The sequence below is a fragment of the Trachemys scripta genome, chromosome 8 (genome assembly GCF_013100865.1).
Source record: "Trachemys scripta elegans isolate TJP31775 chromosome 8, CAS_Tse_1.0, whole genome shotgun sequence".
NCBI lineage: Eukaryota > Metazoa > Chordata > Testudines > Emydidae > Trachemys > Trachemys scripta.
This window is the reverse complement of record NC_048305.1, coordinates 71,278,347-71,297,431: the sequence shown is the minus strand read 5'-3', so window position 1 is coordinate 71,297,431 and position 19,085 is coordinate 71,278,347. Positions and strand designations below refer to the sequence as shown.

The following is a 19,085-nucleotide window of genomic DNA, read 5'->3' as shown; positions in this document are numbered from 1 at the left end:
TCAGTTACAATACAGTAAGTTTCACTAACCAACCATACGCTATATGTAAGTTAATGCAAAAAAAGGAAATATGAATTAGCTTTATTTTATACAAACTAAAGTGCTAAAATATTGTTTTCAGTATTTCCACTACGGAAGTTTCTGTTCAGAATAAACCACACTCTATGCAGATTTGAATTTTTTAAAGAAAAGTCTCTTTGGTACTCTCCATATAATTCTGGAACAGTAAAGGCAACTTCCAAACTGTTTTTGGGGAGTTTAAATCTAGGAAATTTAGGTTCCTGAGTTCGACATCCCCTTGGAAATATGAATTCTTTATTCTGGTAACAAATCTGTGCACACATCGTAACAATAAAAACTATCACCCATGCTGTCAGTCTCAGCAGTGAGACCATGAATTTAAAGGAAACAGAGACTGAACTGCCCTTTCATCCTCTGAAGTGATTCAGAAAGAGTAAGTCTCAGAGATGTGGAGTAAGACAGTCCAAGGGAAGCTTGCATTGCTGACACCCGTGCTATATCATTTCTGTAAATATAGGAGTTCAGTCCTCAGGACCATCAACCCAGTACCGTTCACAAGCACAAAATAAATCCATGCAAAACGTGTATTCCGGATAGCCCTGACCACAAACTCTCTATATTTTCTATGTTGCACGTCAAGCTTCCTGCTTTCTGTCATACCAAGAAAATCCCATTTTTTTTTTTTAAGTAGAAAGGTGACTTATTTAAGACATCAGAGTTGATAGACAGAACAGTGTCATCATTGCCACAGTAACAAAACATTTCTACCCCTACATTTGTATGGGTTATGGTTCGGGACCGCTTGGCCCCTTGTCAGAAAGAAGAGCAAGAGAGCAGGTTGCTAATATGGCTAGCAGTGGCATGTCTTTCTTAGCAGGCGCTATATAAATAGCATCAATTGCATTAATCTAGTCCTCTCCATTCAATCCATTTTGATATTAGACAGAGGTGGTGGTGTATGGATCATTTTCCATCACAGTACTTAAGAATTGCTTTGGGATCTATTGTTTTCCCCCTTTTCCATTCAAAAAAAGTTAATTTATTTGTACCGAAAAAGAGCCCTGATTATTAGATGCTTGGAGGAGCATTACTTTTTTGGCACAGGAGTATTTTCATAAAATTGCACAAACCTTGTATGTGATATTTTGACAGTTTTCATCCACAGACGCATTAAGAATAGGATAATGCAATAATCCCAGAGAAGCTGCCTGTTAAACATAAAAAAACAATATTAACACTAAGACCTCTCTTAATACTCTTATCACCCAATGGAGAAAGGAAGGGGCAGGATGAGTGTACCTCAGGCAGCTTGTAATATCCAGAATGCAATCAAGTGTTTGTCTAGGTTACTCTAATTTCTATTTTGAAATACTCTGGAGATCCATACAAGTACCTAGATAGGTAAAGGGAACGGGTTACTGTAAGCAGGAAGAGTTCTCACTGTAGAACTAAAGAGGGTTTTTGTGTGTTGCTGATTGTAATGATGAGAGGGATAAAATAAAAAGGCAATTAAAAAAGCTGGCTGAAACTAAATGAAAAAATACAGAAGAAAAGCAAGTTTTTCCTTCCTCCCCACTATGTCCTTTGGTGTCAACAGTATATGCCATCAGGAATCCTGTTCTGAGATGCAGCTATGACTCACCTTTATGAAGAAAGGCATAAAGGAGAGTTTAACTCCACGAACTTGTGCTAGAGGTTTCAATTCTTCTCTCAATTGAACAAGCTGAGTTAAGTCAATCTCATCACAATAACCAAAGTGAGGAATCTTCAATGCAGCAGTCATGGTCTTTACCATTGCCTTGTGAAAGCCTGAAAAATATTCAATGGGTGCTTTTACCAATAAAAAGCTTTTAGAAACTTTAGAGTTAGTCAGTTTTGTTTGAAAAACTATAAATCTTTCTTTCAAAAGTTGGGATAGAATCCACTTATGATCATTCTTGCTTGGGCACCAAGTTACTTTAGTACTACACCAAGAGCTACTAAAATAGCACTGGATACAACTGGACACTCTGAGTACCTTTCCCAGACCTGAAGAAGAGTAGCTCCGTGTAAGCTCAAAAGCTTCTCTCTCTCACCAACGGAAGCTGGTCCCATAAAAGACACTACCTCACCCACCTTGTCTCTTTGTATACAAGCGGAATTTTACCATGAGTGTGAAAATATTGATGGGGAGACTCGTTATACACCTGAAGCAGGTACCCGATAACTTCAGTAATGAATTTATGCTGCCCCAAATGTTTGGAATTATTTCCGTATCCTAGCATCTGTCTCTAGATCATTCCTACAGGCTAACCTTGTGTGCAAGGCCCACAAATGTTAAGCTGCATCAGTCTTTTCATCTTTTCTAGCCCAAATATTATGTAACTGAGGAAAACAGAAATGTAGTTTGCTCTCCCAGTGCATCTTGTCTTATCTGTGCCCATCTTAGATTGGGAGCTCTACATGGCAAGAATGATTACATCACACATAAACAATCCTACTCATTGATCCTGCTAATAAATTACATAATGATTTCTATAGGAATAGTATTTGCAATACTGTTTGAAGAATTCCAGAGTATCTATTTCCAAAATTTTGCACAAAATGTTTTTAGATGTTCATAATGCAGAGTTAAAAAAACAGAATTTAAAATGAACAGGTGCAAATCACAGCCCGATGCTACTAGCAGAGAACATGATGAAACCACACAGTGCCAGAGAAGAACACTGACAACCCTGTCTGACCACCATTTGAAAAATTATTTCAAACTCCTCCTTTCTGCAAAGTACACTTACCTTTCCTGATTCTCATTGTCTCCCCACACTAGTGTGATTACAAGATGAAAGCTGGCTCTCCGTCAATGGGAATAGGAGAATCAATTTAAATGTTATCATTCACTGACTAATTATTTAGAAGCTATATCAACTCTGAGTGCTACTTCATGATAACATTTATGTTTTTACCTGTCACAGCCTCAGTTTTATCTTTCCCTGCAAACACGATGGGCTTGGAAATGGGTATAGGAATTTTAGTTCCTTTGTCCTTTGGAGCAGCTGGTGCAGTCTCCGATTTTGGTAATGGTGGGATAATTTCAGGTTTTGGTGATGGAGGTAAAATAGCTCCCGTCTGCTTGGCCAAATAATTGAGAATATCTTCTTTAAGGATGCGGTTATCTTTCCCTGTTCCAACAACTTCACTCAGTTTAATCTGAAAAGTATATAACAAACTATAGAACTTTTGCTATATAGCACAAGTAGAGAAATTATATGTTGTAATTGGATTATAAATACAAAAATGTTACAGGTACTCGAGTAACATTTCTCAGGTTAATACCTTCTTGTGACTTAGTATCTGGCTCAAACACTATCTAAACTTTCTGAAAGACCCTCTGTGTCCTTAATTACATATATATATATATTAAGGCAGAATAATGATTATTTAAAAGGTACTTTTTTCTTATAGGAGAAATATTATATACAAGCAGTTCACAGCTTCAACAGTGAAACACTATTCATTTGAAGCAAGCCATTTATCAACAACTTTTTTCATTGTTGTTCCCTGGCAATTCACCACCAGCTTTCAATAACATTTGAGTTTTATTGCCCTCCCAGATGCAGTCAGACTAATATACAAGCAATGGATATAAAACAGAGCTGGCTTCAATAGAACACAATCCTACATTGTTTTCCATGGCAAGGCGACGGACAGCAGGGGTTGCCAGTGTTTTGTGGCCTTTTATCTCTTGGTGTGTATGTTCTTCATGAGACACAGCAGGTGTCTCAACAACATCCTCTTCTGAGGCTACATCTGAAAATAATATAAAAACTGCTTTAACTTTACTACATTGCTCAAAGTGGTTTTGATTAAAACAGAGATATGTATACAGGTTATGGTTATGAATATATATATACACACACACACACATATATACATATAGATATATACACACACATATAGACAGATATAGAGATATAGATATAAACGGTAATTGTAACTCAGGTTCAACTTCAGCATTACCTCACAACAGAGTGATGAAGCACTCTGGAAGAGAGGGGCTATCTCCCCAACCACAAGACACTGGTTTCAAGCACCTAGTCACTTCACCTTGAATGATCCCTTCACCTTAAATGGTCTTTATCTAGAGATCTTGATCTGTTTTATCTTGTATTTATTCATAGATTCATAGAGTCACAGATTCTAGGACTGGAAGGGACGTCGAGAGGTCATCGAGTCCAGTCCCCTGCCCGCATGGCAGGACCAAATACTGTCTAGACCATCCCTGATAGACATTTATCTAACCTACTCTTAAATATCTCCAGAGATGGAGATTCCACAACCTCCCTAGGCAATTTATTCCAGTGTTTAACCACCCTGACAGTTAGGAACTTTTTCCTAATGTCCAACCTAGACGTCCCTTGCTGCAGTTTAAGCCCATTGCTTCTTGTTCTATCCTTAAAGGCTAAGGTGAACAAGTTTTCTCCCTCCTCCTTATGACACCCTTTTAGATACCTGAAAACTGCTATCATGTCCCCTCTCAGTCTTCTCTTTTCCAAACTAAACAAACCCAATTCTTTCAGCCTTCCTTCATAGGCCATGTTCTCAAGATCTTTAAACATTCTTGTTGCTCTTCTCTGGACCCTTTCCAATTTCTCCACATCTTTCTTGTAATGCGGTGCCCAGAACTGGACACAATACTCCAGCTGAGGCCTAACCAGAGCAGAGTAGAGCGGAAGAATGACTTCTCATGTCTTGCTCACAACACACCTGTTAATACATCCCAGAATCATGTTTGCTTTTTTTGCAACAGCATCACACTGTTGACTCATATTTAGCTTGTGGTCCACTATAACCCCTAGATCCCTTTCTGCCGTACTCCTTCCTAGACAGTCTCTTCCCATTCTGTATGTGTGAGACTGATTTTTTCTTCCTAAGTGGAGCACTTTGCATTTATCTTTGTTAAACTTCATCCTGTTTAACTCAGACCATTTCTCCAATTTGTCCAGATCATTTTGAATTATGACCCTGTCCTCCAAAGCAGTTGCAATCCCTCCCAATTTAGTATCATCCGCAAACTTAATAAGCGTACTTTCTATGCCAATATCTAAGTCGTTGATGAAAATATTGAACAGAGCCGGTCCCAAAACAGATCCCTGTGGAACCCCACTCGTTATGCCTTGCCAGCAGGATTGGGAACTATTAATAACAACTCTCTGAGTATGGTTATCCAGCCAGTTATGCACCCACCTTATAGTAGCCCCATCTAAATTGTATTTGCCTAGTTTATCGATAAGAATATCATGCGAGACCGTATCAAATGCCTTAATAAAGTCTAGGTATATCACATCCACAGTCTTATCCACAAGACTCGTTATCCTATCAAAGAAAGCTATCAGATTGGTTTGACATGATTTGTTCTTTACAAATCCATGCTGGCTGTTCCCTATCACCTTACCACCTTCCAAGTGTTTGCAAATGATTTAGCTGTGCCATTCTGAGTATGTTTCTCAGATCTGAAGAAGAGCTCTGTGTAGCTTGAAAGCTTGTCTCTCTCACCAACAGAAGTTGGTCCAATAAAAGATATTACCTCACCCACCTTGACCTCTCTCTGGGACTGACATGGCTACTACACTGCATACACCAGGCCCTTGTCCAGCCCAGGAGTAAACAATGAGGAATCATCAAAGCAAATGGGAATAGCTTGAAAGTGAAAAGAAACCCCAGTCTTCAGAAACTAAGAAAGGAGAGAGTTTTCTCCACTTTGAATATCTGTAATGACTGAAGAAAAAAACTGCCAGCCCTTTTAAAATGGAAGGAGTTTGTACTGAAGATCATCCAGAATTTGAAGGACTGTCTCGATCCCTCCTACAGGTAGGCTGGGAAACTGTTTAAGGCAACAAGTAACTCTTATTAGAAAAGGGGTTTTATCTGCTATGAAAGTGAAAAGCTTGAGGTTGTGTCTTTATGTTTGTTTTCTGTGTAACTCATACATATGTTTGCTGTTCCTTACTATTCCATCTTTGAATCTATGGTTTTTCTATTGAATAAATAGAATTGTTTATTTTCATCCCAAGCAGGTGCCCAGTGTGCAAACTGTGTGGAGTGTGTATGCCATAGTGAGCTAACTGAAAGAATGTTTTCATGACTTCAGGGTTGATGAACCAGAAGGGAACAGACCAAGTATCTGGTAATTCAGAACTCAGGGAGGATTTATTTGGGGAGACTTGGAACCTGGAGGGAAGTTGGTATCTTCTCTGCAAAGAATAACTACACTGGTGAGAGCCAAGGTAAGACCTTATGCTTGTGGGTAGACTACTGGTGTCAGGGAATTGAACCCATAGCTGCACAGCACAAAGGCCCCCCAGGTTACAAGGCAGGCAATGACAAAACTCCTTACTGGTCTGGATGGACCCCAAAACATCATAGGAAACCTTATAAGAAACTGTCCATTTTGGGACTTTTTAAAAACAATCACTAGATCAAATCAAGCAGCTTTGTCATTTTTTAAAAACACACTCAGGAAGAGAATTGACCTCAAGAAATTATGAATTTTCTAATCTCTAACTGACTGTATGAACAGTAAAAAAATCCCACTCTAGTGTAAAAAACTAAATGATTATGGAGATAAAACTGTGTTTAAACATATATAGGTTTTTTTTCTTTTGGCAATAATACTGCTACTAGGGTATTTCACTTTACCTGAAGTAATTTAAATGTAATTAATGTTAATACATTCATTTAAAAGTGGATCAGAAAAATACACAACAGTGTTAGGTATTATTAAAGTGATTAATGCCACATCAAGTTAAAAAAGCTTATTTGCAAATAAAGATTTAAGATATCTATGTGATATTTAAATAAATTACTAAACAGTCATTATTTTATTTGAAATTCTAGTTAGTCCCTTGCATTTTACTTCCTACAATAAAAGATAGCTCAGAAGTGTGAGTGTTCTGACGGGTAACAAAAGTTCCAACAATTGAAACTGTCCCCAGTGTTGAAGTTTAGAGCTGCAGCTGTTTACATTTCTCTGATATATTGCAGCGCTCAGAAGTTATTGTAATTCTCTCCAATACCTTTGCAAGCCGGAAGTCTGGGGAGAGTGTATACTTTGCTACTGTGTGATTTGTGGCATTTGCCATCACATGAAAAGAAAACAAGTAACAGTTGCAAATTTACTGTCATATTGTACATAACCCAAATTATAGAATTTGGATTATCATAAATTTACATAAAATAGATTTTATTATCCTTTTCACAGGTATGTTTCATTATTGTGGTTTCACTTGAGATTATCACTTTAGAGATTTAAGGTAACATTTTAAAAAACATCTCAGTGACTCTGAATGTCAGTAGGACTTAGACTAGTAATTCATCTAGATTCTTAAAAACATTTCACCATTACAAGTATAATATAATTATTCAACAAGACATCTGGTGGACCCCTAAGATAACCAATACTTAATTTTATTCTCCTTCCCACAAACCATAGCTAGATTGGTACCAAATACAAAGATATTATGCAAAACTGGACCATTAATTTATTTTTAGTGAGTTCATCGTGGAACTGAAGGCTTCTTTTTCAACATACAGCTACCCAATGGAAATGCAACCCCTTCTTTGTTATTAAAAAATAAGCTAATATAGGGATATTTTTAATAGATAGCTGAATAAAAGAAAACTTTAGCCGCTCCTAGAGATCACAGAGCAAAAAGAAAATCATCCATTTTTCTTGAACTAACACAAATCTATCTTTTTGCCCCTAAGAAAATATTAGTCTTATCCCCAACGCCCCTCCTCTACTTGCACTACATTGATGACATCTTCATTATATGGACCCATGGAAAGGAGGCCATTGAAGAATTCCACCTGGATTTCAACAATTTCCACCCCACCATCAACCTCAGCCTGGACCAGTCCACACAAGAGATCCACTTCCTGGACGCTACAGTGCAAATAAGTGATGGTCACATAAACACAACCCTATACCGGAAACCTACTGACCGCTGTACTTACCTACATGCCTCCAGTTTACATCCAGGACACATCACACGATCCATTGAGTACAGCCAAGCCCTAAGATACAACCGAATTTGCTCCAATCCCTCAGACAGAGACAAACACCTACAAAATCTTTATCAAGAATTCTTAAAACTACAATATCCACCCTGGGGAAGTGAGGAAACAGACTGACAGAGCGAAACAGGTACCCAGAAATCACTTAGTACAGGACAGGTCCAACAATGAAAATAACAGAACACCACTGGCCATCACGTACAGCCCCCAGCTAAAACCTCTCCAGCGCATTATTAACGATCTACAACCTATCCTGGAAAACGATCCCTTACTCTCAGAGACCTTGGGAGGCAGGCCAGTCCTCACTTACAGACAACCCCCAACCTGAAGCAAATACTCACCAGCAATTACACACCACAGCACAGAAACACCAACCCAGGAACCAATCCCTGTAGGAAACCTCGTTGCCTACTCTGTCCCCATATCTACTTTAGCGACACCATCTGAGGACCCAACCACATCAGCCAGACCATCAAGGACTCATTCAACTGCACGGTCTACTAATGTTATATATGCCATCATGTGCCAGCAATGCCCCTCTGCCATGTACATTGGCCAAACCGGACAGCCTTACGTAAAAGACTAAATGGACTCAAATCGGACACCAGGAATGGTAACATACAAAAGCCAGAAGGTGAACACTTCAATCTTCCTGGTCATTCTATTACAGATTTAAAAGTCAATATCATTGAACAAAAAAACTTCAGAAACAGACTTCAAAGAGAAACAGCAGAACTAAAATTCATTTGCAAATTCAACACCATTAATCTGGGCTTGAAAAGGGACTGGGAGTGGCTGGTTCACTACAGAAGCAGCTTTGCCTCTCCTGGAACTGACACCTCCTCATCTATTATTGGGAGTGGACTACATCCACCCTGATTGAATTGGCCCTGTCAACACTGTTTCTCCACTTCCAAAGTAACTCCCTGCTCTCCATGTGTTAGTATATAATGCCTGCATCTGTAACTTTCACTCTATGCATCCGAAGAAGTGAGGTTTTTACTCACGAAAGCTTATGCCCAAATAAATCTGTTAGTCTTTAAGGTGCCACCAGACTCCTTGTTGTTTTTGTACATAAGCAGGATATACAGAGGCAAAACCCCTAGATTGAAATCCTTGCTCCAGTGAAGCCAATGGCAAAACTCCCACAGACTTCATGGGAGTTTCATCCCTAATCTTCAGGAGAGAATTAGGGTCATTTGCCATGCACCCCAACTCCTGACTCTATCTCTTGGGCTAGATATGTACAAGAATGCAAAACTGCCAGTATATCATTGCAGTGTTGTGGCTGATTTTAAAAGCACAAACTAGTTGAAACTTAAAGTTTTGATTCCCAGAGTAATACATCCCCTTGTGCAGATGCAATATTGTTTATTGTATAGGATATAAAATTGCATGCCTCTATGTAGAATGGAGCTGTTACGATTTTTGTGGGAACCATGATTTTGAATTGTCTGACTTGAAAATTTCAAACTCTACCACCAATAACTTTGGATTTTCTTCTATTTTTTTTTTGTATTAAAAAAAGTAAAAAGAATGTTGATAATATTTAAATGCATACACCACTGTTCTACTTTATGTAGTTCAGGGGTGGGGAACCTTTTTTGTGTCAGGGGCCACTGATCCATCCAAAAAAATCAATGGTGGGCCACATATGTTCAACTCCCCTGCCCGGGGGGCATGGAGGCTAGGGGCTTCTGCCCCCCCTGCAGCGGGGCAAGCTGGTGCTCATGGCTTCAGTCTCGCCCGGAGGGGAGTGGGGGGAAGTGAGAAGGGGGAGAGAGGAGGGCACCAAGACTCAGAGCTTTCCCCGCCCTCTCCCCCACCTTCACCCCCCGCGGCAGGCAGAGCCAGCACTTGCAGCTCCAGTCCATCGGCACCAGCCCTGTGGGCGGGAAGCCCTGAGCCTCCGTGCATCCCCACCCCTCCCAGCAGGTGAGTTGAACGTGTGTGGTCCATGGGCCGGATGAAAATGAGCAAGGGGCCAGATCTGGCCCACGGGCTGTAGGTTCCTCACCCATGGTGTAGTTTCTTATAAACAGAAGTTAAATTGTATAGATTTTAATCAAATTCATTTTCTGCAAAAAATGTAATCTTAATCTTGAATTCCCCTGAATACCTGGATGGTTTTGACAACAAAAATAAATTAATATGCAAGAGGAAAAGTGTTTACAATACCTTTCAGAGCATCAGTTTCTATGTCCACTAATGGTTTTCCAACATAAGCAATTTCATCTAGATTATAATGGAGTTTTCTAATGATGCCATCATAACGACTAGTGATAGTGACAGAAGCTTTATCACTTTGTACTTCACAGATGCTATCAAACTGAGACACACTATCACCTTCTTTTACATACCTATGGGGGGGGAAAAGATAGGCTTACATAGCATATGAGAATAAAATCATACTGGCTCAATGTATTCTTTTAATAAACTCAATTATGAATAACTGTATAATATAATGTGTTGTTTAAGATGTGAATGTATTCTGTTGTATACCTCTTGCCAGCCTATAGGCAGGAGAACTATCTTTGATATGCAAAATGTTACCATGACTTGGGATTCTTCCCCACAATACATTTGTTCTATCGTTTTACTACAAATATTAGTGTTCTCTTGACAGTATACAAACTATTTTCAACTAAAAGCCTCATGTTCAGTTAATTAATAGCACAGGTTGGTCTGACCCTGACAACATGAATATGTGACAGGGAAGCTCTACAGTTGGAGAGTCTACCTCCAGCTGACACAGAGCAAAAAGCATTCCATGGCTGCTTTCCCCTTAGTGGAGTCTCAATTCTATTCAATCAATTTACTATTGAGGTTTTGGGAATGATTTCTGTGCTAGGTTCTTCCATTTTAAAAGGAATTATGGGCCTAACTGGGGTTTTCCTAACCAGAAGCTCCTTTCCAAAATTCAGCCTAACACATGTGGTCCAAACTTAAACCTCCTGCACCCCCAAACTAGTCATTGTGGAGGGAAGAGAGAGTGCTACCTTTAGCTGTAATTAAATTATGGACTCTTCCCCAAAGCAGTCCATGATGAGGTAGAACAATAGAATATTAAACTCAGATTATACAGGGCATGGGTCTTCAAAATGTGGCAAACATAATTAAAAAAAGCCTACACAGGTAACACAAAAAGGTTATTCACAATCTATTGATAATTAATGTAGACATTAAAGCATTTTTAATTTCTGAGTATGTTAGTAACAAAATTAAACTTACCATTCTTTCACAGTCACCTCTGTAATTCCTTCTCCAATATCAGAGAGCTTAAACTGGACAATTTGGCCATTTGAAACTTGAAACAGATAATCGGATAAAAATAGCAAGTTAAATATTACATCTAAAATACCAGCTAGAAAAATGTTAATACACCAAATATACTAGATTATGTACTAGTAATTAGACACAAATCACAGACTACTGACATAATGGGAATGTAAAATAAATTACTTAAATATAAAAAAAACTTACTAGCAGATGTTCTGAACAATCTGTGTTGATGACTAAACTTGAATGCAGATTTATCAAATATGCTCATGTATTTGGACTTTATAAAGCGAACACTGCTACACGATCTAATATGGTGAACACAGATCTGGAGGGGAAAAAATCTCAAGTATTAAAAAGGTGGGGTCTTAAATTACAATTGAAAACATTCTATAATGTATACAGATTCTAAATTAGCACAGTCTTTATTTGTCATATGTACTTATATAGTTTTACTAATATAACACTTGGGAGTTCAAAAACATCAAAACATCAAGCATTTTGTCATCACTAGTTAATAAAAATCATGACAAGATTTGGCATCAAATATATAGCTGTTATTGTTTCTAAGCAACTGGCATATGTTTTACAAAGATTACATACACACACTAAACACAAGTACAGCCATTTAAAATATTCATATGCAAAATGCATGTTGGAAAGAACTTTTAATGTGAGGAAAAAAATCTGTACATTTTCCTTTGACTTTATAGTAATCACAGGTTGATCTGAGGTGCTAAGTAGAATGTAATTGAGATTCTAGGGCACAAACAACTGCCTTTCCAGTCCCATTTAAAATAATCTAGAATTGGCACATACCTTCAGGTAATTATTCTTTAACATCAGCTTTATTAAATTATTTTAGCATTGGGTATAATTTGCATGTTTTCTTTAGGTCTGAAATTATATACAGTCCAGAAACCTAATTCAGGAGTCAATACAATAGTCTGAAAAGTTCTTTGATATAGAGGCATTGTATAGTCACAGAAGCAGTAATTCTGGATAAATGCCTACAGGCCAAGAGTGCTCCCACTAAAGTTAATGGGTGTTTTATCATTAACCTCAATGGCAGTTAAACCAAGCCCTTAGAAACCAGTTTACTACTTTAGCATGTATTGGAGCATAAGCTTTCGTGGGTCTCATGCGTCTGACAAAGTGGGTATTCACTCACGAAAGCTTATGCTCCAATACATCTGTTAATCTATAAGGTGCCACAGGACTCTTTGTTGCTTTTTACAGATCCAGACTAACATAGCTACCCCTCTGATATTTTAGCACGAAACATGTTTATTTAAATTTTATTCTGGTTTTATGTTGTCTAAAAATGATCACTAAAGCTAACAAAAATAACTTTAAATAAATTAACTGCTGAGATTTGCTACTAAAAAACAAAACTCAGGTGCTACAATGTACCTCAAGTGGCTCAGACTGTAAAATTTAGAAATTATCTTCTTAGAGGATCCAGAAAACAGGATACCTGCATGGGAAAGTTTGCAATTATGTGTTTTAACTTAATTTTCCCCCCTCTCTTAGTTCAGACAAATAGAAAAGCATATTAACTTCCTATAGACAAAGAATATTAAACTTTTCTCCCATAAACTAGGAAAGGATTGGTTTTATGTGACACCTTTCATAAGAAAGGTAATCCAGAATACTATGCTATATTGAATTTTAGGTACTGTTCACGTATTTCTTATGCATATTAGTATATATAATTTGATCTGATATATAAATACCCATAACTGTTTCCTTTTTTTCCAGAAACAATATTTACATTGCACAGGCTAACTCTAACAACATTCCAATGTCATTTTCATCTACCTTTCAGCTACTTGTTACTGAGATAATCTCTGTTGAGCTAGAATGAGTATTTTTCTAATTCCCCCTATGAATATCCCTTCCTGCCTATTTCCATGACAAAAATTCAGCAAAATAACATTAAACGACAGTAGCTCTTGTTTCATGAAAACATTTAACGTTTATGGCAAGTTAGATTATGTTCCAGTAAAGTGTGAATGACTTTTCTGCCCTGATTTTTGGATTTTTTGTTTGTTATATGTTTACATCTCCTCGCTTGAGATCATGGCTATATTGTTTGCTCAATAAGGCTTATTAATTCAGAACATAAAATACAATTCTAACCCCTTATAAAGCCCCTAACTGGAAAATGCTCAATATTTACCTGAATAGATGATCACAAGCAGCAACCTCTGAACTATCACTAAATCTGAAGTTTCATGAATGCATTCCATTTGATTTTAACATTAGGTAACCATTGAAGATAGTAAATTAGTACTGTCACTGCCAAAAAAACAGACTGGTTTTGGTACAGAAGATTTTCAGTCCTGTCTTGAGTTGACATTTTTAGGAATAATTAAAAACTAATGCAGTGTTTTAAATGAAATCTGTCTTTGATTTTTAATACTACACATTCTTTACGAAAAAACTTGGTGAGTTAACAGTTAACATATTAAATGAATCATCCAGCATGTAGTCTCTTTATACAATAAGGTGTTACTTTCTTAACAGCTCAAATCCATGGACTAAAGATGCTGGTAATTTCACTGCGTAATATCATTATAGCAATATTTATTGTTTCATTGAACAAATTACAAAATAATTTGTTATTATGACATGAAATAAGAGAATCACTCTTTTAATCCTATACTAGGAGTACCATTTAAATAGTCCAACAAATATAAGAATATTAAACATATTAATATTATACACTGATCTTTGTAGGATTGGGCCTTAGTTAGAAACTGAGTCAAAACAAGCTTTGTAGGCTAGCTAAAGCCAGAAAACATTTATGAAAACAAGTGCTTGACACCCAGGATATGTCTTTACTGGTCTATTTAAACTGGCTGATTGGCACCCAGATCTGAACACCAGCATTAGCCTAGCCTGGGTTTGAATGTTTCCATAGTAAAGTCATACCAATGTTATTGTGTCCTCTCTGTCTCTGCACTCGCTTTTGTGTACTTGGGAATATATCCCATGGTTCTTTGGGCTGAGACACTAAGATTCTTTCCCAGTCAATTGTTGGAGAACTTTTCTGTCCTTTGAGGGGCACTATAGGAAGGGTATTATAGGACTACCAGCACTCAAGTGATTTTACCTGGACCCTCACTGTAAAGCGGGCTGGTTTCTGCCCAAGTGAAAGCAGCAGATTCTAATCTATACCCTCAGCCATGTAAACTAGCCTGGATGTGAAGTACCTCCAAACCTGGGTCACAAGTTTTTCTATGGAGATAATGGGGTGTGGACTAAAATCTGGTAAGAGCCCCAAGTTGACTGCACAGTGAAGATATACCCATTGTCAGACACTGCCATTGTCTGACAATTATAGTAACACAACAGTCTTCCCATGCAAATGTTAAACTTATTTCCAGAATGGTTCTGCTGGCCCAATTTTGCTCCTGGATTTCTAGATAGGTAAAAGAGGCCCTTGTGCTTTCTCAATCTACAGCTGTCCAGGAGACTATACTGCTAACTTCACAACAGCAGTTGATGCCATATTCCCTTCAGGCTTGATTACCATTATATACTCTACTTAAAGCTACTACTTAAATCCATGTGGAAGCTTCAGTTAGTGGAGAATGCCACTGCTTTCTTCCTAAGTGGGGCAGCTGGAACAACACATGTGCTCATATCTTTGCATTGACTGTTAGTTTGCAGGTACAATGCAAGGTGTTGATCTTTACAGACCTGAATTAAAGTTATGGGACCAGTTAAATTAAACTGCAAATCACTCAATCTCAAAACCCAGTCTGAACACAGAGTGACAAGTCTAAGAGGCCTTTCAGTGAAGGATGCCTACCTTGTGAACTCCCTTGTCTCGGCAGTCTCTCAGAACTAGAACATAACTGAACTTCAGGGTAAGTATTTTTTTTTTAAATATTTGTTTAAATTTTGTTTTGCATACATTTTCTATATTTGAAAGAGCACAGCTGCCTTCATAGAAATCAGTAAAATAAAAATTGTATCACAATGTTATGATTATTTTATCCTGAAACCTCAACATAAGTTACAGGCAAAAATATATTTACTGAATCCTGACAACCCTCATGACTCTTTGCGGTGGATGTTTTCAGGAAGAGAAATGGAATGTCTTCCAAGAATAAGAGAAAATGCATGCAGTTAGGTATCCAATCTAAACAGACAATGCTAAATTACAGACCAGATAACCCACTGATGCAAATAGACAAAAGAACCATTTTTACCTTAACATAGTTTTCCTCTGGATATGAAAAGCAGGCATCCTGATTAGATAGACGACTAACAAGACAACGCAGAAACAAGAAGCGGGAGTTTTCAAAATGCTTTGACAATTACAGTGAGTTGAATGTTGTCTAAAAAATGGTTGATTGCTAAACTGTTTAGACAATTGTCACAAAAATCCTTCACTACAGTATTATTAAGTGAATCCTAAATAAGAGTAACAGATTTATTTGGGCATAAGCTTTCGTGGGTAAAAAACCTCACTTCTTCAGATGCATGGAGTGAAAGTTACAGATAATCTGTTAGTCTTTAAGGTGCCACTGGACTCCTTGTTGTTTTTGTGGATACAGACTAACACAGCTACCTCCTGATACTAAATAAGAGGGAAAACTTGGTAGGTCTGTGACTAGATGGAACTGGATATAATTGTTTATAGCTGATAAGATGCTGTGGGGACAAAAAATATCCACTTCTCTCACAAAGTAGGATATATGTTCATTTTAAATGGTTTTTCACTTGGAAAAGCTCATGAGATATTTTCATTTTTGTGAAGTTCCACACGACAACAGCAATCATATAATCCTACACCAACATGCTTCAATAAAGGTTTCAATATAGACAGTTGCAAATACTGAGCATCATTTTGCAAAAACATTTTTAATTGACGAGATTACAAGTTTTATTAAAAGCAGACTGTTTGAACCCCTCCTAGCAAGTTAGGAGGCTGCTTATGCCAGCTCTTTGGAGCTACACATACAACATGGTTGTGACGCAAAGACACATACACAAGGACCATATATAGCCTATATAGGGATGTATTAGTATATGAAGGGAGTTGCCACCTGTGTGGGATATATAGGTGATGCAATGGGACAGATAATTGTGAAGCTTACCTAAAACAGGGTATAACTGGCTTATGAAAATGTGTATTTGAGATGTGGATTTCCTTGTGGCGATGTCTGCATATTGAAGAGATATGAAACAGTAGGGAAATATCTGCATTGGGATGTCTGGGCTGGTGGGTTATGGGGTGGGGAGGGGTCCACATTGGGGTGTCTAAGCTGGGAGGCTCTGGCATGGGGACCACTGGGGTGTCAGCTATGGCAAGGGACAAGTCACCACAGGGGATTCTTGGAAGGGAGCTATGGCACAGCGATGGGTCCACATGGGTAGCTGGGCTGTCAGGGACGGGTCTGCACTGAGGTGTCTGGGAGGAGGGTTAGAGTGTCTGAGACAGGAGGCAATAGCCTCCGGGAGGGGGCCATACTGGGGTGCCTGGGATGGGGCTGTGGGAAGGGACAGGTCTGCGCTGCGATGTCTGGTGCACGTATCTGGGACAGGGGACTATGGCCTGCGGGAGAGGCTCGCACAGGGGTGACTGGGATGGGGACGGGTCCAAAGGGGGATTACGGGGCAAGTGGAGGTGTCTGGGGCGGGGGTCTCTCCACTAGGGACCTTCTTCTCTCCCCTGCTCAGGAGGGGCAGGAGGTGCCAGAGGCAGCGGCTCCCCGGCGGGCCCGCGCACCCGAGAAGGCGGGGGTGCACGCGTTGCCTGGCCCCTCATAAGCTCCAAGGCGCCCCGCCCCCCTTACCAGGCGCCCCGCAGTCCGCGAGCAGCTCCTCAGCGCCCTCACTGCCGCCATCTTAAACAGGAAAGAGAGGGAGCCCCCACAACGCCCCCCACACCTCCCACCCGTCAACCAATCAGAAGACAGCTTCAGACCCAGCAGCCAATCAGGGGGTAGAGGACTAGCCCACTCCCAAAGCCAGTCGGTGGTCTAGGGAGCGGCAAGGTCTTGGGGCATCAATTTGTTCCGGCGCGGCGGAGCTTTGTGACTCGGGGCGGCGAGCGCGTGGGCGTGGCTGGGGAGCGAGCGGGGGTCCCCCAAAGGTGAAACTGCTGGGGAAGGGACTTCGGGGAGACTCGTACCGCACAGCACAGGGCGGAGCAAGGAATCGTGGAAGCTTCAAAGGGGCCCGTCTCACCTACGTGAATTCACAGCGCCTTAAGTTCACCTATGCAGAGTCCCCACGCCCATACTTATACCACCACCAAAGGTGACCGGCTTTCCCTGGATATTGGAAATGATTGTCTTTCCCACTCCCCTGCAGGAAAGATACACAAACCAGGGGCTGCGGAATGAAACTGACTACTACAGCACTCAGTCTCCATCAGTGCTGTTTGCATTGATTGAAGCACCGCAAAGGATGCCGTTAATGCACAAACTCAACAAATGTGGGGGACCGGAGAGGATGACGGTTTTTCTTTGATATTTCAGTTATAGGGATTTTAGAGGTTACTTAATAGGTACAAAAATATCAGATTGAAATAGGACTATAAAAGGGAATTTCCGTTTTAAATTTCATAATAAACATTAAAGAGCGAGTGATCATCAAATCAAGTTGGTATTTCTCGTTATTTTAGTTTTTTTAACTCTTTACTCTCTGATATTATTATTCATTTATTTTAATTTAATTTAATTTTCTCAGAGGAGAGCCCTGCAAATCCGCAGATACAAAGCAAATATCTGCAGATATCTGAAGATCATGGACAGATGCTGATCCAAATTTTATTTCTAAAGCCCTGCAAATCTGCAGATATCCATGGATTATTTTTGCGTATCACGGATAAGATGCGGATACAATTTTTGTATCCGTGCAGGGCTCTATCTTGGAGCTTTCACAGCAACTGAAAATGCACATTATCAAAATTATCCCTTGTATCTACACAGTAAGACCTTGTCTGCTCACAGTGTTCCTAATGTGGATGCAGCTATATTGGTGTAAATGTGTTTATAACGACATAATTTATTCCTAGGAAGCAGAATAAACTAAACCAATGGAAGCACATTTACACTAGTATAACTGCATTCCAACTAGAGGTTGTACTGGTATAACTATTGCAGTAAAAAAAATCACCCCCAAACATAATTATACCCATACAAAATCTGTAAGAAATATTATATCCCTTTATTTTATGCCCCCTTTTTTCCTGTTAATTTTGATAGCCTTATCATGTATTGGATTGATAGTTTTCTTAACTTTTTCACAGTTGTTTCCTGCTTTATGAGTGGCAAAAGCAACTATGAGAGGAGGCTGGTTAATTTATTCTACCATATGGTGTATAGCTATACAAATTACAGTCTGGATTAGTATCCTTAATTTGAGAATTTTATTCAAAACAGACTCTGCAGCTGTATAATATTTGGACATTACTAATCCACACCAATTTTTAAAGGATTATCTATGATCGTAATAGGAATGTTCCTTGAAGTCACTGGGACCTGAGGTGCCTACAATTAAGTATTTGCAGCACTGGGGACTGAGCATTCTCTTTTTGTATATTGAAAGCAATCAGTTTGTTGTCTGTAAACATCTCTTACCCTCATTAATGGAATAGGTACGTTTAGTTCCTCCTTTGTGGTCCCAGCACGTAATAGCTCCTTATAGTCCATTGAAGTTCTGCTGCAAACTTCACTTGCCGCAGAAACAAACATACTCTTGAAACATAA

The 19,085-nt window shown here is 39.0% G+C and overlaps 1 protein-coding gene and 1 long non-coding RNA gene across 9 annotated transcripts in view; one reads left to right on the top strand and one right to left on the bottom strand.

The window, feature by feature from the left end:
* LOC117882148 overlaps positions 1 to 7,856 on the top strand; it is a 26,795-nt gene extending 18,939 nt beyond the window's left edge. Inside the window, exons 2-3 of the long non-coding RNA XR_004646936.1 lie at positions 6,149 to 6,284; positions 7,765 to 7,856. This is a non-coding gene — a long non-coding RNA (uncharacterized LOC117882148). The remainder of the gene's footprint in view (positions 1 to 6,148; positions 6,285 to 7,764) is intronic.
* DBT (dihydrolipoamide branched chain transacylase E2) overlaps positions 1 to 19,085 on the bottom strand; it is a 21,855-nt gene extending 2,770 nt beyond the window's left edge. Inside the window, exons 1-10 of one of the 8 annotated variants that reach the window (XM_034780144.1) lie at positions 17,166 to 17,205; positions 15,576 to 15,630; positions 13,535 to 13,653; positions 11,557 to 11,680; positions 11,305 to 11,380; positions 10,252 to 10,433; positions 3,680 to 3,807; positions 2,964 to 3,207; positions 1,664 to 1,830; positions 1,152 to 1,229 (exon numbers count right to left, since the gene is read on the bottom strand). In XM_034780144.1, the coding sequence (XP_034636035.1) occupies positions 1,152 to 1,229; positions 1,664 to 1,830; positions 2,964 to 3,207; positions 3,680 to 3,807; positions 10,252 to 10,433; positions 11,305 to 11,380; positions 11,557 to 11,623 (942 nt within the window). In that variant the 5' untranslated portion in view covers positions 11,624 to 11,680; positions 13,535 to 13,653; positions 15,576 to 15,630; positions 17,166 to 17,205. Of the gene's footprint in view, positions 1 to 1,151; positions 1,230 to 1,663; positions 1,831 to 2,963; positions 3,208 to 3,679; positions 3,808 to 10,251; positions 10,434 to 11,304; positions 11,381 to 11,556; positions 11,681 to 12,765; positions 12,904 to 13,534; positions 13,654 to 15,575; positions 15,631 to 16,466; positions 16,533 to 17,165; positions 17,263 to 18,956 lie in introns of those variants that run through there. The other 7 variants (XM_034780143.1, XM_034780145.1, XM_034780146.1 and 4 more) reach the window with 7 other exon arrangements.